Raw genomic sequence first — 19,441 nt, 5'->3', positions numbered from 1 at the left:
TGTGGAAAAAAAATGAATTCAGAACGGAACGTTCTCTGGAGACACTCGAACGGCAACTGAATGCAAATTTGCACGAGCATCGGAACCGACAGCCCCGCCGATTACTGGCCTGCCCAGACGATGTGCATCATATTATTCGGGTTGGACGAGTGGCTAATGGGAGAGAGAGAATGGGAACCGACGCGATGCTCTTCTTTCCTATCCATCGTTCAGCACGGCTTCCGTTTTGTGCGTGGCTTCGCATTTGTTGATGGGCTTCTGTTTTCACTCGCCCATCCTTAACAACGGGGGACCGGAATTGTAAACTGCCAGGTACTGTGGACATACATGCAATAAAACAAAATAAAAGCCTGTGTGCCTTAGTTAATGTGTCGGCATTAGCTGTCAGGGCAGGCTGTTTAGCAGCACAATATCGAAAACAAACTAAACTCTCAAATACAATAGTACACTGAAATCAGATCACTATCAGAGTTAAGTGCAAAATCGTTCATTTTGTTGTATTTAGATGTATATGTTTATATATGTATATATTATATTTTTTAAACAATTACTGCATTTTGTTGTGATATGTAGAAATGTCTACTAGCACAGTATTTGTTCGCTGTGAGTTCTTAGTTCTCTAGCCAATCTCAATAATTAATCCCCTTCCCGATCCTGTGCAGCTACTATAGCCAGCGATTTGCGAGCTAAGGCTAATAATTTGAGGGTAAGTTCCTGCGGTAAAAGGGGGAAGGAGCCTCGTTCTAATCTAAAATGGATTGTTCTACAGGCTTCGAACGAAAGCCAATTTATTTATACGCTCTGCTGCACTGAAGGGTGTAATCTGAGCATCTGCTCGATGCCTAGTAAGTTAAAGGACATAGAGTCGTGCTCCGGATCCGTCGACGAGCGTATATCGTTGCCAGAAACGCCGCAGCAACAAGCCAAGATCTCTCTCTCTCGAAGAACAGCCTTGCAGTCGCCCCACGTATGTTTACCCTCCATCTAATTGTCTTACGGTACGTTTTTCAACGCTCATCCAATTCAAGGCACGGCCCACCAGTGGGTCCTCATTCGAAATCGTGCGCGTGCTCTCCAGGCACAGTACCAGAGTATTCAATGCCTTCAAGCGGCTTTTTTCGAGAAGCTGCAATCGTTGGGGCCGGAGGAGTCCAAAATGATTGGCTCGTACAAGTTGGTTGCCATTGTGCTCAACGGGGACAGCAAGTGGGTTCATAGGAATGAAGATCCGATCCGTTTGCTCCAGAATTTGCGTGAGTTTCTATTGATTCCATCCTAAGCCTGTGGACACAACAGTGCCATTTTCTTTGCAGCCATCGAAAGCGTCCAAGATCTGAAGAATCGTTGCCAGGGGATCGTCGATTCGGGCTTTATGATGTTGTACGATCATCTGGCCAAGGACGAGCTGGAGGCGTGCAATCAGAAAGAGAAGCTCACAGTCAAGCTGAAGGATCTTCTGGTACGGCTGGTTCTGGCTCTCGTCTGGTTCGCCTTCTGCTCCAATACTCAGCTCTTTCCCGTCTATCCGCCGAGCCGGCAAATGTCCAGCATCGCTGAGAGCCAGACCAGGTGTGTGTGCCACCTGTCTGCCAACAGGTTTCGCCCAACAAGGATCAGTACAGCGACAAAAGCGAACTGCTCATGGAGGCTCGGTTGTTACAGATGCATAAGGCCTACAATGGAGAGATGATTAGGCTCAAGGCGGACCTCGAGGAAAAGCTGAAGGCGGTGGAGGAAAACTGGCAGCAGACGGTGGTCGAGCTGAAGCAGATGCTACGACTCTACGAGACACAAAACAACGAAAACTTAAGGGAACTGGCCCAAAAGAATACCTCTTTGACGACTAAGGACAACACCATCGCGTCGATGAAGGCTGAGATGGAGAACCTAATGTCTCGGTGAGCGGAGCAGCCAGATGGGGATTTCCAATTAAATTTTTCTGAGTTATCTTTCCTTTAACAGCAATATGGCGCTGGACTAGCTAGTGAAGGAGTCGGAGGCTATCGTGCTCCAGGCTCAGAAAGAAGTCGAAAGAAACGGGGAATATGTAGAACAAGGAATAGGAGAACAAGTTGAAGGTCCAACAACAGAAGCGTCAGGATGGACTCGACCAGGTCGTTGTGGAGAGAGATCAGATAATAGCCGATTTGAAACTAAAGGTCCTGAATGCCAACAATTCAAGACCTGTGTCCACCGACAAAAAAAGAATACTCGCAAGCTGCAGGTGGGGAACGCTGAGCTGGATATAAAGATCCAACAGACGAGGGCCGAGATCAGGTGAGGCCCTTACTGTAGAGTTTTTCGATGCACAGTGCACCTAAAAGTTTCCATTCCACATCCGCAGGGAGCTGGAGGACCATTTGAGGAGTACAGCAGTCCAGCTTGACTCCAGTTACCAAAGAGAGCAGCAGCTGCACTCGCATCTGAAGGATGTGAAGACGGAGCTGTTCAGGACCGAGCAGCTGGTGGTCCAGATGCGCGAGGAGGCGAAGGCGGATCGGCGGAGGAAACCCACGCTTTCAGCTACATATAGCTTGTAGTCAGAAGTCCTCAGACCGGAGACCCTGTTGCCGAGGATCCAGGGCTCCTGAATGAGGACTATGTCGGCTCCACCCTTGGCCAGGTGGAGCAGTAGAGCAGCGCATGCTGCCTTACAATGGTGGAGGTTTATCTGCAGGAGCGTCAACGACATTCCTGAGGCTCGCCTCCACCATTGTTGCTTCTAGATCGCTGTCAGGGGACTCCGGCTCCTCCCCGACAACGATGTGGCTGAGACCTCTGGCTAGGTCGCTCTCGTCGAACGCGTAGTCGTCCAAGATATCGTCCGACATCATGGACGCCGCATCCGACGCCGGGTTGTCTTCCTCGCACGAGGCCCCCTCTTTCGGGATCTCCGGCAGCTCCGGGTCTGGCTCGACCTCCGCTTGCCTGCCCTTGCGATCGGACTTGTAAGTGGATATGGTGACCTTCTTGTAGCCATAATCCACTACACCGTCCGACTTTGCGAGGAGATCAATGGATTCCTCATTTAGGACGAGGATAATCAGGCGCCTCTGCCCTTGGATATCCTCCACCTTTGCCACCTTCCAATCGGCTGTAGGAAGGTGGGGGTTGCAGACCTGCAGTAACCTGAGGATCTTCTCAGGCTCTGCAGGCTTAGCCGAGACCCACGCTCTGGCTCTCGGGCGACTAGGGACATCTTCCCACTTCACGGCCTCCAGTTTCGCCCCTGGATAGACCTCTTTTAGGGCCGCCACCGCCTTCATGTAGAGGGCCGCAGAGCGAGCGTCTTGGCAGGCGATGGCTTTCACCTTGCCTTGATGCCACCCTGCGTCCTCACATTTTGGCGGTGGTCCGCCGTTCTCCTCCAGTTCCAGTAGGAACCGGTCCTGGAGCTCGTTCTCCACCAGGTGCCACTTATCGCGAGGGACATGGCCCCTCGCCACCTCAGCGAACGACCGGTTCGTGAGGTGGGTCTTCACCCGCTTGGCTTGCTGGGCTTGGCCTGGCTGATTTGCGGGGTCCTCCGCTGAGCGTTGCCGCTTGTTGGCGGCCTTGGCTGCGCCCTTTCCGGCTTTGGCTGGCTGGAACAGTGGAAGGATTGAGCAGGACCACAGCCTCTGCTCCTTTCCTTCGGCTGACGCCTTGAAGTTCGGGTCTTCGTTGGACAGGATGAAAGCCGCTCGTCTCCTGTCCTTTGTTGGTTTTTATATATTTATAATTTGGCATAGTAGTTCCCACGAGTAGGCGGGAAGGGGATGGTCACCCGAGGCATAGCCCGCTTGCCCCGGGAAGCCTGATTTAAACTGGAGGTCGGCAGGTATCGAGAGTCCGCATATTAGCGACCGGGCACCCCCCCGGCCATGCATCCCTCGGCATATAACTGTCACCTTGGATTGGGGTAATTTCACTGAGAGTTTTCTTCTCTCCGCCCGACTACCATTCGCCAGCATCCTAGCAGAGACATGACCGTGCTAGGACCTGTTTCCAGCCGGCCTCACGGGGAGAGTATAGTCGCACTTCCACCGGTGTGCACAGTTACGGCGGGTGACGGTTCGCTCGCAACCCTCTGTGTCCTAGGGGGGGGTGTGAGACGCAGACCGCACCGGGTATTACTAACCGGAGCGGCTGCGCCTCAGTTCCGAGTTCACAGTTGTGCGAGCCGACCCGTCATCCGTTTGTCCCCCTGTAGCACCCGATGGCTGACGGCCAATTAGTCACAAACATACTTGTAAAACTTGGAGCTGTTATAATTTTAAGTCCAACATACTTATCAAATAAATGTTACTCGTTGCCATCAAGCAACTTAAACTACTACATATATATGTAGGAAACGAAGGAAAGAGAGAGACACGAAGCGGTCGTTTTTTCGTCGTGTCGTCGGGATAGAGAAGTAATCGGCTCTGAGAGAGCCGATAGCAAGAGAGAGAGAGAGATCAGTCAGTTGTCAGTTCAGCCACGCGTCAGACGTACACGCATATAATTAGTCACAAACATACTTGTAAAACTTGGAGCTGTTATAATTTTAAGTCCAACATACTTATCAAATAAATGTTACTCGTCGCCATCAAGTAACTTAAACTACTACAAATTGGGGGCCCGTCCGAAAATAAGCCCAATACAACAACATTTGCAAGTGAGAGTTGTGCGTGTATTTGGAAATTTTGGCGAACACGAGACTGGTGACACAAGAGATCGGTCGCGGTGCGAAATTGAATTGCAGTCTGGCCTATAAGTGCGAGAGAAACACTTGTCGAAGAAGGCGCATTAGAGTGAGCAGACATTCAAGAGAGCTGGAGCGACAAAACTACGGCAGACGGCAGCAAACACAGCCAGATGGGGATTTCCAATTAAATTTTTCTGAGTTATCTTTCCTTTAACAGCAATATGGCGCTGGACTAGCTAGTGAAGGAGTCGGAGGCTATCGTGCTCCAGGCTCAGAAAGAAGTCGAAAGAAACGGGGAATATGTAGAACAAGGAATAGGAGAACAAGTTGAAGGTCCAACAACAGAAGCGTCAGGATGGACTCGACCAGGTCGTTGTGGAGAGAGATCAGATAATAGCCGATTTGAAACTAAAGGTCCTGAATGCCAACAATTCAAGACCTGTGTCCACCGACAAAAAAAGAATACTCGCAAGCTGCAGGTGGGGAACGCTGAGCTGGATATAAAGATCCAACAGACGAGGGCCGAGATCAGGTGAGGCCCTTACTGTAGAGTTTTTCGATGCACAGTGCACCTAAAAGTTTCCATTCCACATCCGCAGGGAGCTGGAGGACCATTTGAGGAGTACAGTAGTCCAGCTTGACTCCAGTTACCAAAGAGAGCAGCAGCTGCACTCGCATCTGAAGGATGTGAAGACGGAGCTGTTCAGGACCGAGCAGCTGGTGGTCCAGATGCGCGAGGAGGCGAAGGCGGATCGGCGGAGGAAACCCACGCCCAATAACCGGCTTATCCCTCCTCGTCGCGACAACTCCTGCAGAAGTCGTTATGAGGGATTGACAGTCTAGAGGCGTGAGTGCCGATCTGCCAGTGTCCCGTAATGGCTCTAGTAACTGCAGAGCACTGTGCTCTGCTGAGTTTATACAGCTCTGCTGAGCGCTTCTTCGATCGATATGGCCATATCAATCTTGAGACTTTACAGGAAACGGTTTGCTGCCATCTCCTATTGGCATTTTGCTCGAACAATTCGTGCGTTAGGAGCCTGCACGTAGCCAAGGGCATCGCTACTTGCTCCCTCTCCGGTAGGAGAGGAATCGTAGTACCCTGCCTGGCTAGCTCGTCGGCGGCGTCATTCCCCTCGATGTCCCTGTGGCCGGGGACCCATATAAGGAAGAGATCTAACTGCTCTGCGATCTCGTGCAGAGACCTGCGGCAGTCATTTACAGTCGCTGAGTTCGACGATATTGAGCCTAGAGCTTTGATAGCTGCTTGGCTGTCCGAGAAGACGCACACTAAGTGCGTATCTAGAAGTAATTTGGAGACGATCGAAATGGCCTCCTTGATGGCTTCAACCTCCGCTTGGAACACACTACAGTGATCCGGGAGCCTGAAGCAATGACTGATGTTCACGTGGTCGCAGTAGACTCCGCCTCCCACGCGGCCGTCTAGCCTTGAGCCATCAGTGTAGAAGTGGACCGCATTTGCAGGTCCTGGTTCGCCCATCTCCCAGTCCTCCCTAGATGGGATTGATACCTGGAAGGGCGTCGAGAGGTGATCACTGGGGATACAGTAATCTGTCCTCTCTGGTAATTGCGGGAGTCTCATCAGGATTCCCGAGTGCCCAACCGCGGATGCTTTCCACAGTCTGGCTTCTCTCATTCTGAGGGCGGAAAGTGTTGCCACCTTCTTTCCCATGAGATCCACAGGGAGGAGGTCCAGCACAGTATCCAGGGCTTCCCCTGGAGTAGTGCGTAGCCCGCCAGTTATGCATAGCTCTGCCATGCGTTGAACTCTGCTGAGTTTATTGAGGCATGTCCTTCTGTCCAAGGCTGGCCACCATACCACCACTCCATAGAGCATGATTGGTCGTATGATGGCGGTGTAGAGCCACCGAACTATATAGGGGGTCTCCCCATTTTAGTCCGATGGCTTTCCTGCAAGTATAGAGGGCCACTGTGGCCTTCTTTACTCTATCCTCTATGCTCAATTTCCAATCGAGCTTTCTATCGAGGATTAGGCCAAGATACTTGGCGTTGTTGCTGAAGACTAGCGTTTCCCCACATAGTCTTGGGGGAATCAGTACCGGAACTTTGTACTTCCTAGTGAAAAGCACCAGTTCCGTTTGAGACGGGTTGACGCCTAACCCGCATTTGTCTGCCCATTTCGACATTTTCGTGAGAGTACTTGTCATGCACTCACACAATGTCTGCGGAAATTTTCCGGAGAATGCTATGGCAACATCGTCCGCGTACGCCACCACACGGCAGCCACCCCCCTCTATCTCCCGCAGCAGTGTGTTCACTGCCACGTTCCATAGGAGGGGCGAGAGGACTCCGCCCTGCGGTGTGCCTCTGCTGACAAATCTGGTACACGTTGACGTCCCCAGTGATGACTCAACCGTCCTGCATTGTAGCATCTGATCGATCAGGCTCACCGTCCTGGAGTCAACGCCCAGATCCGTCAGTGCGCCCGTGATGGCGGTCGGAAGGATGTTGTTAAAGGCGCCTTCTATGTCGAGGAAGGCTACTAGGGTGTACTCCTTAAAATTAAGGGATGCTTCGATGATCGATGTGATCGAGTGTAGGGCCGTTTCGGTGGATCTTCCCTTCCGATAGGCATGCTGGGAGTCTGAGATCAGACTGGACGGAATGCACGCCGTTAGATGCAGCCCCAGGAGCCGCTCCATCGCCTTTAGAAGAAAAGACGATAGATTTATGGGTCTGAAATCTTTTGGGGCAGTGTGCGAGGGCTTGCCTGCCTTGGGTATGAATACGACTTTGGTCTGAAGCCAGGTGTCAGGAATGCACCCGTGGGAGAAGATTCCCTCGTAAATTATTTTGAGCCAGTTAATAGCTTTATGTACCGCGTGAATCAGTTGGGCATGGAAAATGCCGTCTGGCCCCGCGGACTTGTAGGGTTTAAAGCTTCTGATCGCCCAGGAAATGTTCTCCTGGCTTAGCAGTCCCAAGATGGCATTTGAGGCGACAGAAGGAGGCGCGAGGTAGTTGGGTCTGTTTTCATCGCAGCCAGGGAAGTGGGTATTTAGGAGAAGATTTAGCGACTCCTCGCTGGACGTAGTCCACGACTGGTCGGTGTTCTTCAAGTAGCCCAGGGTGGGTGTTGTCTTCGAGAGAACTCTGCGCAAGCGTGAGGCTTCTGAGTTACTCTCGATTTCGCTGCAGAACTTACGCCAGGAGGCGCGTTTGGCTTTTCTAAGTTCTTTGTTGTAGGTTGACAGACTGGCCTTGTATTCGGCCCAGTTTTGCTCAACGTTTTCAGCCTTAGCTTTATTGAAGAGTCTCCGGGAGGCTTTCCGGAGTTCACCCAGTTTCGGATTCCACCATTCAGGTTTCTTCCGGCCTCTGTTCTTGCCAGAGGGGCATGCTTTGTCGAGCGCCTTATTGCAGGCGTCGGTAAAGATCTTAAGAAGACGAGTCGTGGCCTCCGTGGAGAACTCCTCCTCAGATGGGGGCTCAGGGAGAACACGACAGAGGTAATCAGAGTACCGAGTCCAGTTTGTCCACCTGATGTTTCGGAATCGGACTGGCTTCGGTACTGAGAAGGAGAAGACAGTTTCCACGTACCTGTGGTCCGAGAAGGAGTGCTCTTCCAGGACCCTCCAGGATACAATGTTACGCTGTATCTCATGAGAGGCAAGCGTGAGGTCCAGGACCTCCTTGCGGTTTTTAATGATAAAGGTGGGATCACTACCCCGGTTTAGTAAGACCATCTGAGTGGTCAGTAAGTAACTGAAAAGGTACTCACCCCTTTCGTTTGTGTCAGTGCTTCCCCACTGACAGTGATGTGCATTGGCATCGCACCCCACAATTAGGCCGATGTCCTCGGCCGAGCAGTCTGCGATTAGAGCCCGGAGAGGCGCGTGTGGAGGGGGGTCTGGTTGTTCATGCCCCATGTATGCGGAGCAGATCCTCAGTGAGCGCTCCTGGCCTTCGAGGCTCACTGCGGTGTGGTCTTCATTGCTGAAATTTGGGAGCAAAAATAAGTGCAACTCTCTTTTTGCAAGAATGCAGGTACGAATTTTACCTGCGGTTTCAGCTACATATAGCTTGTAGTCAGAAGTCCTCAGACCGGAGACCCTGTTGCCGAGGATCCAGGGCTCCTGAATGAGGACTATGTCGGCTCCACCCTTGGCCAGGTGGAGCAGTAGAGCAGCGCATGCTGCCTTACAATGGTGGAGGTTTATCTGCAGGAGCGTCAACGACATTCCTGAGGCTCGCCTCCACCATTGTTGCTTCTAGATCGCTGTCAGGGGACTCCGGCTCCTCCCCGACAACGATGTGGCTGAGACCTCTGGCTAGGTCGCTCTCGTCGAACGCGTAGTCGTCCAAGATATCGTCCGACATCATGGACGCCGCATCCGACGCCGGGTTGTCTTCCTCGCACGAGGCCCCCTCTTTCGGGATCTCCGGCAGCTCCGGGTCTGGCTCGACCTCCGCTTGCCTGCCCTTGCGATCGGACTTGTAAGTGGATATGGTGACCTTCTTGTAGCCATAATCCACTACACCGTCCGACTTTGCGAGGAGATCAATGGATTCCTCATTTAGGACGAGGATAATCTGGCGCCTCTGCCCTTGGATATCCTCCACCTTTGCCACCTTCCAATCGGCTGTAGGAAGGTGGGGGTTGCAGACCTGCAGTAACCTGAGGATCTTCTCAGGCTCTGCAGGCTTAGCCGAGACCCACGCTCTGGCTCTCGGGCGACTAGGGACATCTTCCCACTTCACGGCCTCCAGTTTCGCCCCTGGATAGACCTCTTTTAGGGCCGCCACCGCCTTCATGTAGAGGGCCGCAGAGCGAGCGTCTTGGCAGGCGATGGCTTTCACCTTGCCTTGATGCCACCCTGCGTCCTCACTTTTTGGCGGTGGTCCGCCGTTCTCCTCCAGTTCCAGTAGGAACCGGTCCTGGAGCTCGTTCTCCACCAGGTGCCACTTATCGCGAGGGACATGGCCCCTCGCCACCTCAGCGAACGACCGGTTCGTGAGGTGGGTCTTCACCCGCTTGGCTTGCTGGGCTTGGCCTGGCTGATTTGCGGGTCCTCCGCTGAGCGTTGCCGCTTGTTGGCGGCCTTGGCTGCGCCCTTTCCGGCTTTGGCTGGCTGGAACAGTGGAAGGATTGAGCAGGACCACAGCCTCTGCTCCTTTCCTTCGGCTGACGCCTTGAAGTTCGGGTCTTCGTTGGACAGGATGAAAGCCGCTCGTCTCCTGTCCTTTGTTGGTTTTTATATATTTATAATTTGGCATAGTAGTTCCCACGAGTAGGCGGGAAGGGGATGGTCACCCGAGGCATAGCCCGCTTGCCCCGGGAAGCCTGATTTAAACTGGAGGTCGGCAGGTATCCAGAGTCCGCATATTAGCGACCGGGCACCCCCCCGGCCATGCATCCCTCGGCATATAACTGTCACCTTGGATTGGGGTAATTTCACTGAGAGTTTTCTTCTCTCCGCCCGACTACCATTCGCCAGCATCCTAGCAGAGACATGACCGTGCTAGGACCTGTTTCCAGCCGGCCTCACGGGGAGAGTATAGTCGCACTTCCACCGGTGTGCACAGTTACGGCGGGTGACGGTTCGCTCGCAACCCTCTGTGTCCTAGGGGGGGGTGTGAGACGCAGACCGCACCGGGTATTACTAACCGGAGCGGCTGCGCCTCAGTTCCGAGTTCACAGTTGTGCGAGCCGACCCGTCATCCGTTTGTCCCCCTGTAGCACCCGATGGCTGACGGCCAATTAGTCACAAACATACTTGTAAAACTTGGAGCTGTTATAATTTTAAGTCCAACATACTTATCAAATAAATGTTACTCGTTGCCATCAAGCAACTTAAACTACTACATATATATGTAGGAAACGAAGGAAAGAGAGAGACACGAAGCGGTCGTTTTTTCGTCGTGTCGTCGGGATAGAGAAGTAATCGGCTCTGAGAGAGCCGATAGCAAGAGAGAGAGAGAGATCAGTCAGTTGTCAGTTCAGCCACGCGTCAGACGTACACGCATATAATTAGTCACAAACATACTTGTAAAACTTGGAGCTGTTATAATTTTAAGTCCAACATACTTATCAAATAAATGTTACTCGTCGCCATCAAGTAACTTAAACTACTACAAATTGGGGGCCCGTCCGAAAATAAGCCCAATACAACAACATTTGCAAGTGAGATTTGTGCGTGTATTTGGAAATTTTGGCGAACACGAGACTGGTGACACAAGAGATCGGTCGCGGTGCGAAATTGAATTGCAGTCTGGCCTATAAGTGCGAGAGAAACACTTGTCGAAGAAGGCGCATTAGAGTGAGCAGACATTCAAGAGAGCTGGAGCGACAAAACTACGGCAGACGGCAGCAAACACAGCAAGAATCAAAACCTTCGTTGTTGTTGTGCATTGCGTCTGAGAGGCTAGAGCTACAAGGAGACAAGCGGCACAGAGACGACAATCTGAGCGCGTTCGTTCCAAAAAGAGCAGAAGCGACAAAACGACGGCAGACGGCAGCAAACACAGCAAGAATCAAAACCTTCGTTGTTGTTGTTGTGCATTGCGTCTGAGAGGCTAGAGCTACAAGGAGACAAGCGGCACAGAGACGACAATCTGAGTGCGTTCGTTCCAAAGGAAGCAGAAGCGACAAAACGACGGCAGCAAACGACAAGAATCAAAGAACATTGATTGTTGTTGTGTTGCACTGCGTCGAACGGAGACTACAACTACAAGAAGAGACAAGCAGCAAGGAGACGACCATTTTGTAACAGCAGAAGCAGCGACGATTCGGGAAGCGACAACGAGTTAAGGGCGAACAGCGAGAGCAAGGCAAGGCAACAAAGAGAGGACGGTAACAGCGACATCGACAGGCAAGCGAGATCTGGATGTGGTGGTGTGTGTGCGTCAAATTTGGAGTCTGGAAAGTTCTGCGCAGAAGCGAGAGTTAACAAGGGTAAACCCATAGTAAGGTGAGCGTTAACAGAGAAGCGATCGTTAACAGTGACGACTTTAAAGGCGTTTTCGGAGTCGATGTTAACTGGAAAATTGTTAACAGGCCAGCAGTAATAAGGTTGTTTAAGTTGATTTAATTACATTTTCTTAGATATAAGCTAATATCAATTATTTTGTATTTAAATCGTCACGATGCAAGTTGAAGAGATAATGACACTGAGAGTCGCACATTTGCGAGAGAAGTTAAGAGAGCTTGCGTTGCAGACGACGGGACGAAAGCTCGATTTGCAAGATAGACTATTAATACATCACGGCTTTCCAGTTGAGGATGAAGAAGAGTCAGAGAATGAGTCCGTAGTAACAGCAGTGGATGATACCGTAGCAGTTCAACCAGGTACGCGACAGGCAGAGTATAAATCTTGGTTTACGCTAAAAGACGTGGAAGGTAGTGTGTCACAATTTTCTGGTTCTAATAACCCCGACATTAATCAATGGATAGAGGAATTAGAAGAATGCGCAGCTACTGTTCAATGGAGTCAATTACAATTATTCATTTATGCCAAGCAGTTGTTAGTTGGTGCAGCAAAATCTTTCGCTCGTAGTTTGCGTGATATTCGTAACTGGAATTCGTTGAAGGCAGCTCTATTGGATGAGTTTAGTGTTAAACTCTCGTCCGTAGAAGTACATAGAATGTTGCAAAAGCGCCAGCAGAAAAAAGGAGAGTCGTTGCATGAGTTTTTGTATGCGTCAATGGAGATAGCCAAGCCAATTAAACTAGATGATGAGAGTTTAATCGAATATTTTGTGGATGGTATACCAGACGCTAGGGCAAGTAAGGCAATGCTGTACCAAGCTAGAAGTTAAAGGAGCTTAAATTTCAGATCGATGTTTACCAGAAAGCTAGAGGCGGATCCAAGCCGATGAGTAAGAATTGGCCGCTGAGTAATAAAAGTGAGAGTTCGGTGAAAGGGTCGATGGCAGAGAATTTTAGGAAATGTTTTAAGTGTGGAGACAAATCGCATTTGAGGAAAGATTGTCCCAAAAATGATTTTTGTTGTTTCAAATGTGGCCAACCAGGACACCGTGCTGCAAGCTGTAATGTCAATGTCGAAACCAGACAAGAAAAGAGATCGAATACGAACATTATTCGAGATAAGGAAGTCGTTGATAAGCCGTCAGGTATTTTCACTCCATCAGGTTTGGAATTAAAGGATATTAAGTACGCGAATTTGGTATTCCAAGGTTTGATTGATACTGGAGCAGATTTGTGTTTAATTCGCAGGAGGGTATTTTTGAAATTTGGAAATCTTGAACTGATCGGCCAGGAAATATGTTTAACAGGTAATGGAGATAGTCAAGTTGTCACTTTTGGTAGCTTTTCGATACCAGTGAAAATCGATGAGATTGAAATGGAGGTAGAATTTCATGTCATTACAGACGAGGATATTGGTTTTGAAGCCATTTTAGGAAGGACTATTCTGGATCATGTGGACATGCAAGTTTCTAAGACAGGAACAAGATTTGTTCGTAGAGTTTGTGGCGAGGATAAAGATAAGAAACTTGATCAGGTAGCATCGTCCTCATGCGTGGAATTGTTTAATGAATATAAAGGCATTTGCATGTCAAGTATTGACGAAGTTGAGAAGGAGTTTTCAATTGATGTTGGTCATCTCAGTGAAGTACATGCTAGAGAGGTTAGGGGTATGGTAGGAAAGTACCAACCTCAGAGAAATGTAGATGCGCCGATAAAAATGAAAATTGTATTAGTGGATGAGATACCAGTTTTCCAGCATCCGAGACGATTACCGTTGTGTGAACAGGAAATCGTGGACAAGCAAGTGGAAGAGTGGCTGGCTCAGAAGATTATAAAGCCAAGTACATCGGAGTATGCATCACCAGTAGTGTTGGTACCCAAAAAGAACGGTAGCAAGAGACTATGCTGTGATTACCGAAAGCTGAATGAGAAAATAGTTCGCGATAACTTTCCAATGTCACATATGGATACAGTGTTGGAGAAACTGCAGGGTGCAAAGTATTTCACCACGTTGGATTTAACGAATGGTTTTTTCCATGTGCCTGTAGAAGTCGAGTCTCAAAAATACACGTCTTTTGTGACTCAGAATGGTCAGTTCGAATTTTTATATGTACCATTTGGAATTTCAAATTCTCCAGCGGTGTTTACCAGATTTATAATGGCTGTGTTGAGAGATTTGGTAAAGAATAATGAAGCAGCAGTCTATATGGATGACGTTATTATTTGTAGTCAAGATGTAGAAGAGAGTTTGTTAAAGTTGAGAAAAGTACTGAAGATAGCGGAAATGAATGGGCTACGTATAAATTGGAGAAAGTGTCAGCTGTTACGACAAAAGGGTAATTTTCTGGGGTATATAATAGAAAAGAATACGATAAGACCAAGTGATGAGAAGACGAGGGCAGTCGAAAAGTTCCCAGTGCCAGTTGATAAAAAAGCAGTGCAGCGTTTCATAGGATTGACTTCTTATTTCCGAAAGTTTATTGAGGGTTATGCTGTTATTGCAAAACCATTGACAGATCTGCTGCGGAAGGATGTTAAATTTGAATTTAAGGAGATACATCAGGTTGCGTTTGAACAACTAAAGGTAGCATTGATTAGTAGACCTGTTTTAGAAATGTACAACCCGAAGTTGGAGACAGAAATCCATACTGATGCATCAAAATGGGGGTATGGAGCCGTGTTACTGCAAAAGAGTTTGGAAGACAGCCAATTCCATCCAGTTCAATATATGAGCCGTAGGACTAAGCCATGTGAAGAGAAATATCCTGCTTATGACCTTGAGGTTCTGGCAATTATCGAAGCTTTAGCGAAATGGCGTGTATACGTTTTGGGTATAAAGTTCAAAATTGTCACAGATTGTAATGCATTTACAATGACGATCAAAAAGAAAGACGTTCCTTTGAGAGTAGCACGTTGGGCCATGTACCATGTACAAGATTTTAATTATGTTATAGAACATCGCTCAGGAACGAAGATGAGGCACGTTGACGCGTTGAGTCGTGTATCTTGTCTTATGGTGACCGAAAGTATAGCTCATCGTTTGAAAGAAGCTCAGCTAACCGACGATTGGGTTAAGGCTGTTAAAAGTATTGTGGAGGACAAGGAATATGAGGATTATTATATTCAGAATCTGATTTTGTTTAAGGATCCGGATAAGGAGCTCATCGTAGTACCAGCTCAGTTGGAAAATGAGATTATATCAATAGCACATAAGCAAGGACATTTTTCAGTTAAAAAGACACAAGATATCATTGAAAAGTCGTATTATATTCCGAAGTTAAAAGACAAAGTATGGCGCGTAATAAATAGTTGTGTCGAGTGTATCATTGTCAATGAAAAGACAGGAAAACGTGAGGGTTATTTGCAACCAATAGACAAGGGTGATAGGCCGTTACAAACGTATCACATTGATCACGTTGGACCAATGGAAATGACTAAAAAACAGTACAATTATATACTGGTTGTCGTTGATGGATTTTCTAGGTTTGGTTGGTTATATTCTACACGTAGTACAGGTGTTGAAGAGGTCGTTAAGTGTTTGGAAATTCAGGGGACTAGTTTTGGTAATCCTAAACAGAATAGTGACGGATAGGGGTGCAGCGTTTATGTCCAATTTGTTTCGTGAATAATGTGAGAGAGAGAAAATACAGCATTTAATGATTGGCACAGGCGTTCCACGTGGGAATGGTCAAGTCGAAAGGATGCACAAGATAGTGGTGCCTATGTTGTCGAAATTGTGTCAGGGTAATTCCGGTAGTTGGTATAAACATCTAGGAAAAGTACAGCAAATGATCAACAGTGTTGAGCCGCGAAGTACCAAGGTAACACCTTTCAAGATATTGACTGGGCTAGACATGCGTATAGGAATGGATCCAAAAATAAAAGAAAGATTGGAAGAATCACTTATCGAAGAGTTGAACAAGGACCGCGAAAAAATTAGAAAGGAATTAGTTGAAAACATTGCACGGTTACAGCAGGAAAACAAGAAGAGTTTTGACTTAAAAAGGAAACTAGATAGACAGTATGAGGTTAATGAGCTAGTAGCTATCAAGCGTACTCAGTATGGTACTGGATTAAAGCTAAAAGGAAAGTATCTAGGCCGTATAAGGTGGTTAGGGTAAAGAATCATGGAAGGTACGAAGTCGAGAAGCCTGGGGATACTGAGGGTCCCTATAAGACCTCTACAGTTTCAGAATATATGAAACCTTGGCTAGACCCATCCGAGGCGAATGGTCCGTCAGGACAGCCGAATGTAGGAAACGAAGGAAAGAGAGAGACACGAAGCGGTCGTGTTTTCGTCGTGTCGTCGGGATAGAGCAGAATCGGCTCTGAGAGAGCCGATAGCATGAGAGAGAGATCAGTCAGTTGTCAGTTCAGCCACGCATCAGACGTACACGCATATAATTAGTCACAAACATACTTGTAAAACTTGGAGCTGTTATAATTTTAAGTCCAACATACTTATCAAATAAATGTTACTCGTTGCCATCAAGCAACTTAAACTACTACATATATATGTAGGAAACGAAGGAAAGAGAGAGACACGAAGCGGTCGTTTTTTCGTCGTGTCGTCGGGATAGAGAAGTAATCGGCTCTGAGAGAGCCGATAGCAAGAGAGAGAGAGAGATCAGTCAGTTGTCAGTTCAGCCACGCGTCAGACGTACACGCATATAATTAGTCACAAACATACTTGTAAAACTTGGAGCTGTTATAATTTTAAGTCCAACATACTTATCAAATAAATGTTACTCGTCGCCATCAAGTAACTTAAACTACTACAAATTGGGGGCCCGTCCGAAAATAAGCCCAATACAACAACATTTGCAAGTGAGATTTGTGCGTGTATTTGGAAATTTTGGCGAACACGAGACTGGTGACACAAGAGATCGGTCGCGGTGCGAAATTGAATTGCAGTCTGACCTATAAGTGCGAGAGAGACACTTGTCGAAGAAGGCGCATTAGTGTGAGCAGACATTCAAGAGAGCAGAAGCGACAAAACGACGGCAGACGGCAGCAAACACAGCAAGAATCAACACCTTCGTTGTTGTTGTTGTACATTGCGTCTGAGAGGCTAGAGCTACAAGGAGACAAGCGGCACAGAGACGACAATCTGAGTGCGTTCGTTCCAAAGGAAGCAGAAGCGACAAAACGACGGCAGCAAACGGCAAGAATCAAAGAACATTGATTGTTGTTGTGCTGCACTGCGTCGAACGGAGACTACAACTACAAGAAGAGACAAGCAGCAAGGAGACGACCATTTTGTAACAGCAGAAGCAGCGACGATTCGGGAAGCGACAACGAGTTAAGGGCGAACAGCGAGAGCAAGGCAAGGCAACAAAGAGAGGACGGTAACAGCGACATCGACAGGCAAGCGAGATCTGGATGTGGTGGTGTGTGTGCGTCAAATTTGGAGTCTGGAAAGTTCTGCGCAGAAGCGAGAGTTAACAAGGGTAAACCCATAGTAAGGTGAGCGTTAACAGAGAAGCGATCGTTAACAGTGACGACTTTAAAGGCGTTTTCGGAGTCGATGTTAACTGGAAAATTGTTAACAGGCCAGCAGTAATAAGGTTGTTTAAGTTGATTTAATTACATTTTCTTAGATATAAGCTAATATCAATTATTTTGTATTTAAATCGTCACGATGCAAGTTGAAGAGATAATGACACTGAGAGTCGCACATTTGCGAGAGAAGTTAAGAGAGCTTGCGTTGCAGACGACGGGACGAAAGCGCGATTTGCAAGATAGACTATTAATACATCACGGCTTTCCAGTTGAGGATGAAGAAGAGTCAGAGAATGAGTCCGTAGTAACAGCAGTGGATGATACCGTAGCAGTTCAACCAGGTACGCGACAGGCAGAGTATAAATCTTGGTTTACGCTAAAAGACGTGGAAGGTAGTGTGTCACAATTTTCTGGTTCTAATAACCCCGACATTAATCAATGGATAGAGGAATTAGAAGAATGCGCAGCTACTGTTCAATGGAGTCAATTACAATTATTCATTTATGCCAAGCAGTTGTTAGTTGGTGCAGCAAAATCTTTCGCTCGTAGTTTGCGTGATATTCGTAACTGGAATTCGTTGAAGGCAGCTCTATTGGATGAGTTTAGTGTTAAACTCTCGTCCGTAGAAGTACATAGAATGTTGCAAAAGCGCCAGCAGAAAAAAGGAGAGTCGTTGCATGAGTTTTTGTATGCGTCAATGGAGATAGCCAAGCCAATTAAACTAGATGATGAGAGTTTAATCGAATATTTTGTGGATGGTATACCAGACGCTAGGGCAAGTAAGGCAATGCTGTACCAAGCTAGAAGTTAAAGGAGCTTAAATTTCAGATCGATGTTTACCAGAAAGCTAGAGGCGGATCCAAGCCGATGAGTAAGAATTGGCCGCTGAGTAATAAAAGTGAGAGTTCGGTGAAAGGGTCGATGGCAGAGAATTTTAGGAAATGTTTTAAGTGTGGAGACAAATCGCATTTGAGGAAAGATTGTCCCAAAAATGATTTTTGTTGTTTCAAATGTGGCCAACCAGGACACCGTGCTGCAAGCTGTAATGTCAAGGTCGAAACCAGACAAGAAAATAGATCGAATACGAACATTATTCGAGATAAGGTAGTCGTTGATAAGCCGTCAGGTATTTTCACTCCATCAGGTTTGGAATTAAAGGATATTAAGTACGCGAATTTGGTATTCCAAGGTTTGATTGATACTGGAGCAGATTTGTGTTTAATTCGCAGGAGGGTATTTTTGAAATTTGGAAATCTTGAACTGATCGGCCAGGAGAAATGTTTAACAGGTAATGGAGATAGTCAAGTTGTCACTTTTGGTAGCTTTTCGATACCAGTGAAAATCGATGAGATTGAAATGGAGGTAGAATTTCATGTCATTACAGACGAGGATATTGGTTTTGAAGCCATTTTAGGAAGGACTATTCTGGATCATGTGGACATGCAAGTTTCTAAGACAGGAACAAGATTTGTTCGTAGAGTTTGTGGCGAGGATAAAGATAAGAAACTTGATCAGGTAGCATCGTCCTCATGCGTGGAATTGTTTAATGAATATAAAGGCATTTGCATGTCAAGTATTGACGAAGTTGAGAAGGAGTTTTCAATTGATGTTGGTCATCTCAGTGAAGTACATGCTAGAGAGGTTAGGGGTATGGTAGCTTATGAGTACCTTTTCAGTTACTTACTGACCACTCAGATGGTCTTACTAAACCGGGGTAGTGCTCCCAACTTTATCATTAAAAACCGCAAGGAGGTCCTGGACCTCACGCTTGCCTCTCATGAGATACAGCGTAACATTTAATCCTGGAGGGTCCTGGAAGAGCACTCCTTCTCGGACCACAGGTACGTGGAAACTGTCTTCTCCTTCTCAGTACCGAAGCCAGTCCGATTCCGGAACATCAGGCGGACAAACTGGACTTGGTACTCTGATTACCTCTGTCGTGTTCTCCCTGAGCCCCCATCTGAGGAGGAGTTCTCCACGGAGGCCACGACTCGTCTTCTTAAGATCTTTACCGACGCCTGCAATAAGGCGCTCGACAAAGCATGCCCCTCTGGCAAGAACAGAGGCCGGAAGAAACCTGAATGGTGGAATCCGAAACTGGGTGAACTCCGGAAAGCCTCCCGGAGACTCTTCAATAAAGCTAAGGCTGAAAACGTTGAGCAAAACTGGGCCGAATACAAGGCCAGTCTGTCAACCTACAACAAAGAACTTAGAAAAGCCAAACGCGCCTCCTGGCGTAAGTTCTGCAGCGAAATCGAGAGTAACTCAGAAGCCTCACGCTTGCGCAGAGTTCTCTCGAAGACAAC

The 19,441-nt window shown here is 47.8% G+C and overlaps 1 protein-coding gene across 1 annotated transcript; it reads left to right on the top strand.

Moving 5' to 3' along the window:
• The first annotated feature begins 32 nt into the window (after positions 1 to 32).
• Positions 33 to 1,160, top strand: LOC117191581. Its single transcript, XM_033396407.1, has 4 exons — positions 33 to 603; positions 663 to 706; positions 770 to 967; positions 1,029 to 1,160. The coding sequence occupies exons 1-4, from the start codon at positions 576 to 578 to the stop codon at positions 1,158 to 1,160; spliced, it is 402 nt and encodes a 133-aa protein (XP_033252298.1). The 5' UTR covers positions 33 to 575.
• Positions 1,161 to 19,441: the final 18,281 nt, after the last annotated feature.

Source organism: Drosophila miranda (assembly GCF_003369915.1).
Source record: "Drosophila miranda strain MSH22 chromosome Y unlocalized genomic scaffold, D.miranda_PacBio2.1 Contig_Y1_pilon, whole genome shotgun sequence".
In the NCBI taxonomy this organism is placed as follows: Eukaryota; Metazoa; Arthropoda; class Insecta; order Diptera; family Drosophilidae; genus Drosophila; species Drosophila miranda.
This window is presented reverse-complemented; position numbering and strand designations above follow the sequence as displayed.

Bases quoted from the DNA above. Each gene is read 5' to 3' on its own strand.
- LOC117191581 (XM_033396407.1), top strand. From the start codon at position 576: ATGTCTACTAGCACAGTATTTGTTCGCT. The intron at 707-769 runs GTAAGTTCCTGC...ATTGTTCTACAG, and splicing joins CTAAGGCTAATAATTTGAGG to GCTTCGAACGAAAGCCAATT. The intron at 968-1,028 runs GTATGTTTACCC...ATCCAATTCAAG, and splicing joins CAGCCTTGCAGTCGCCCCAC to GCACGGCCCACCAGTGGGTC.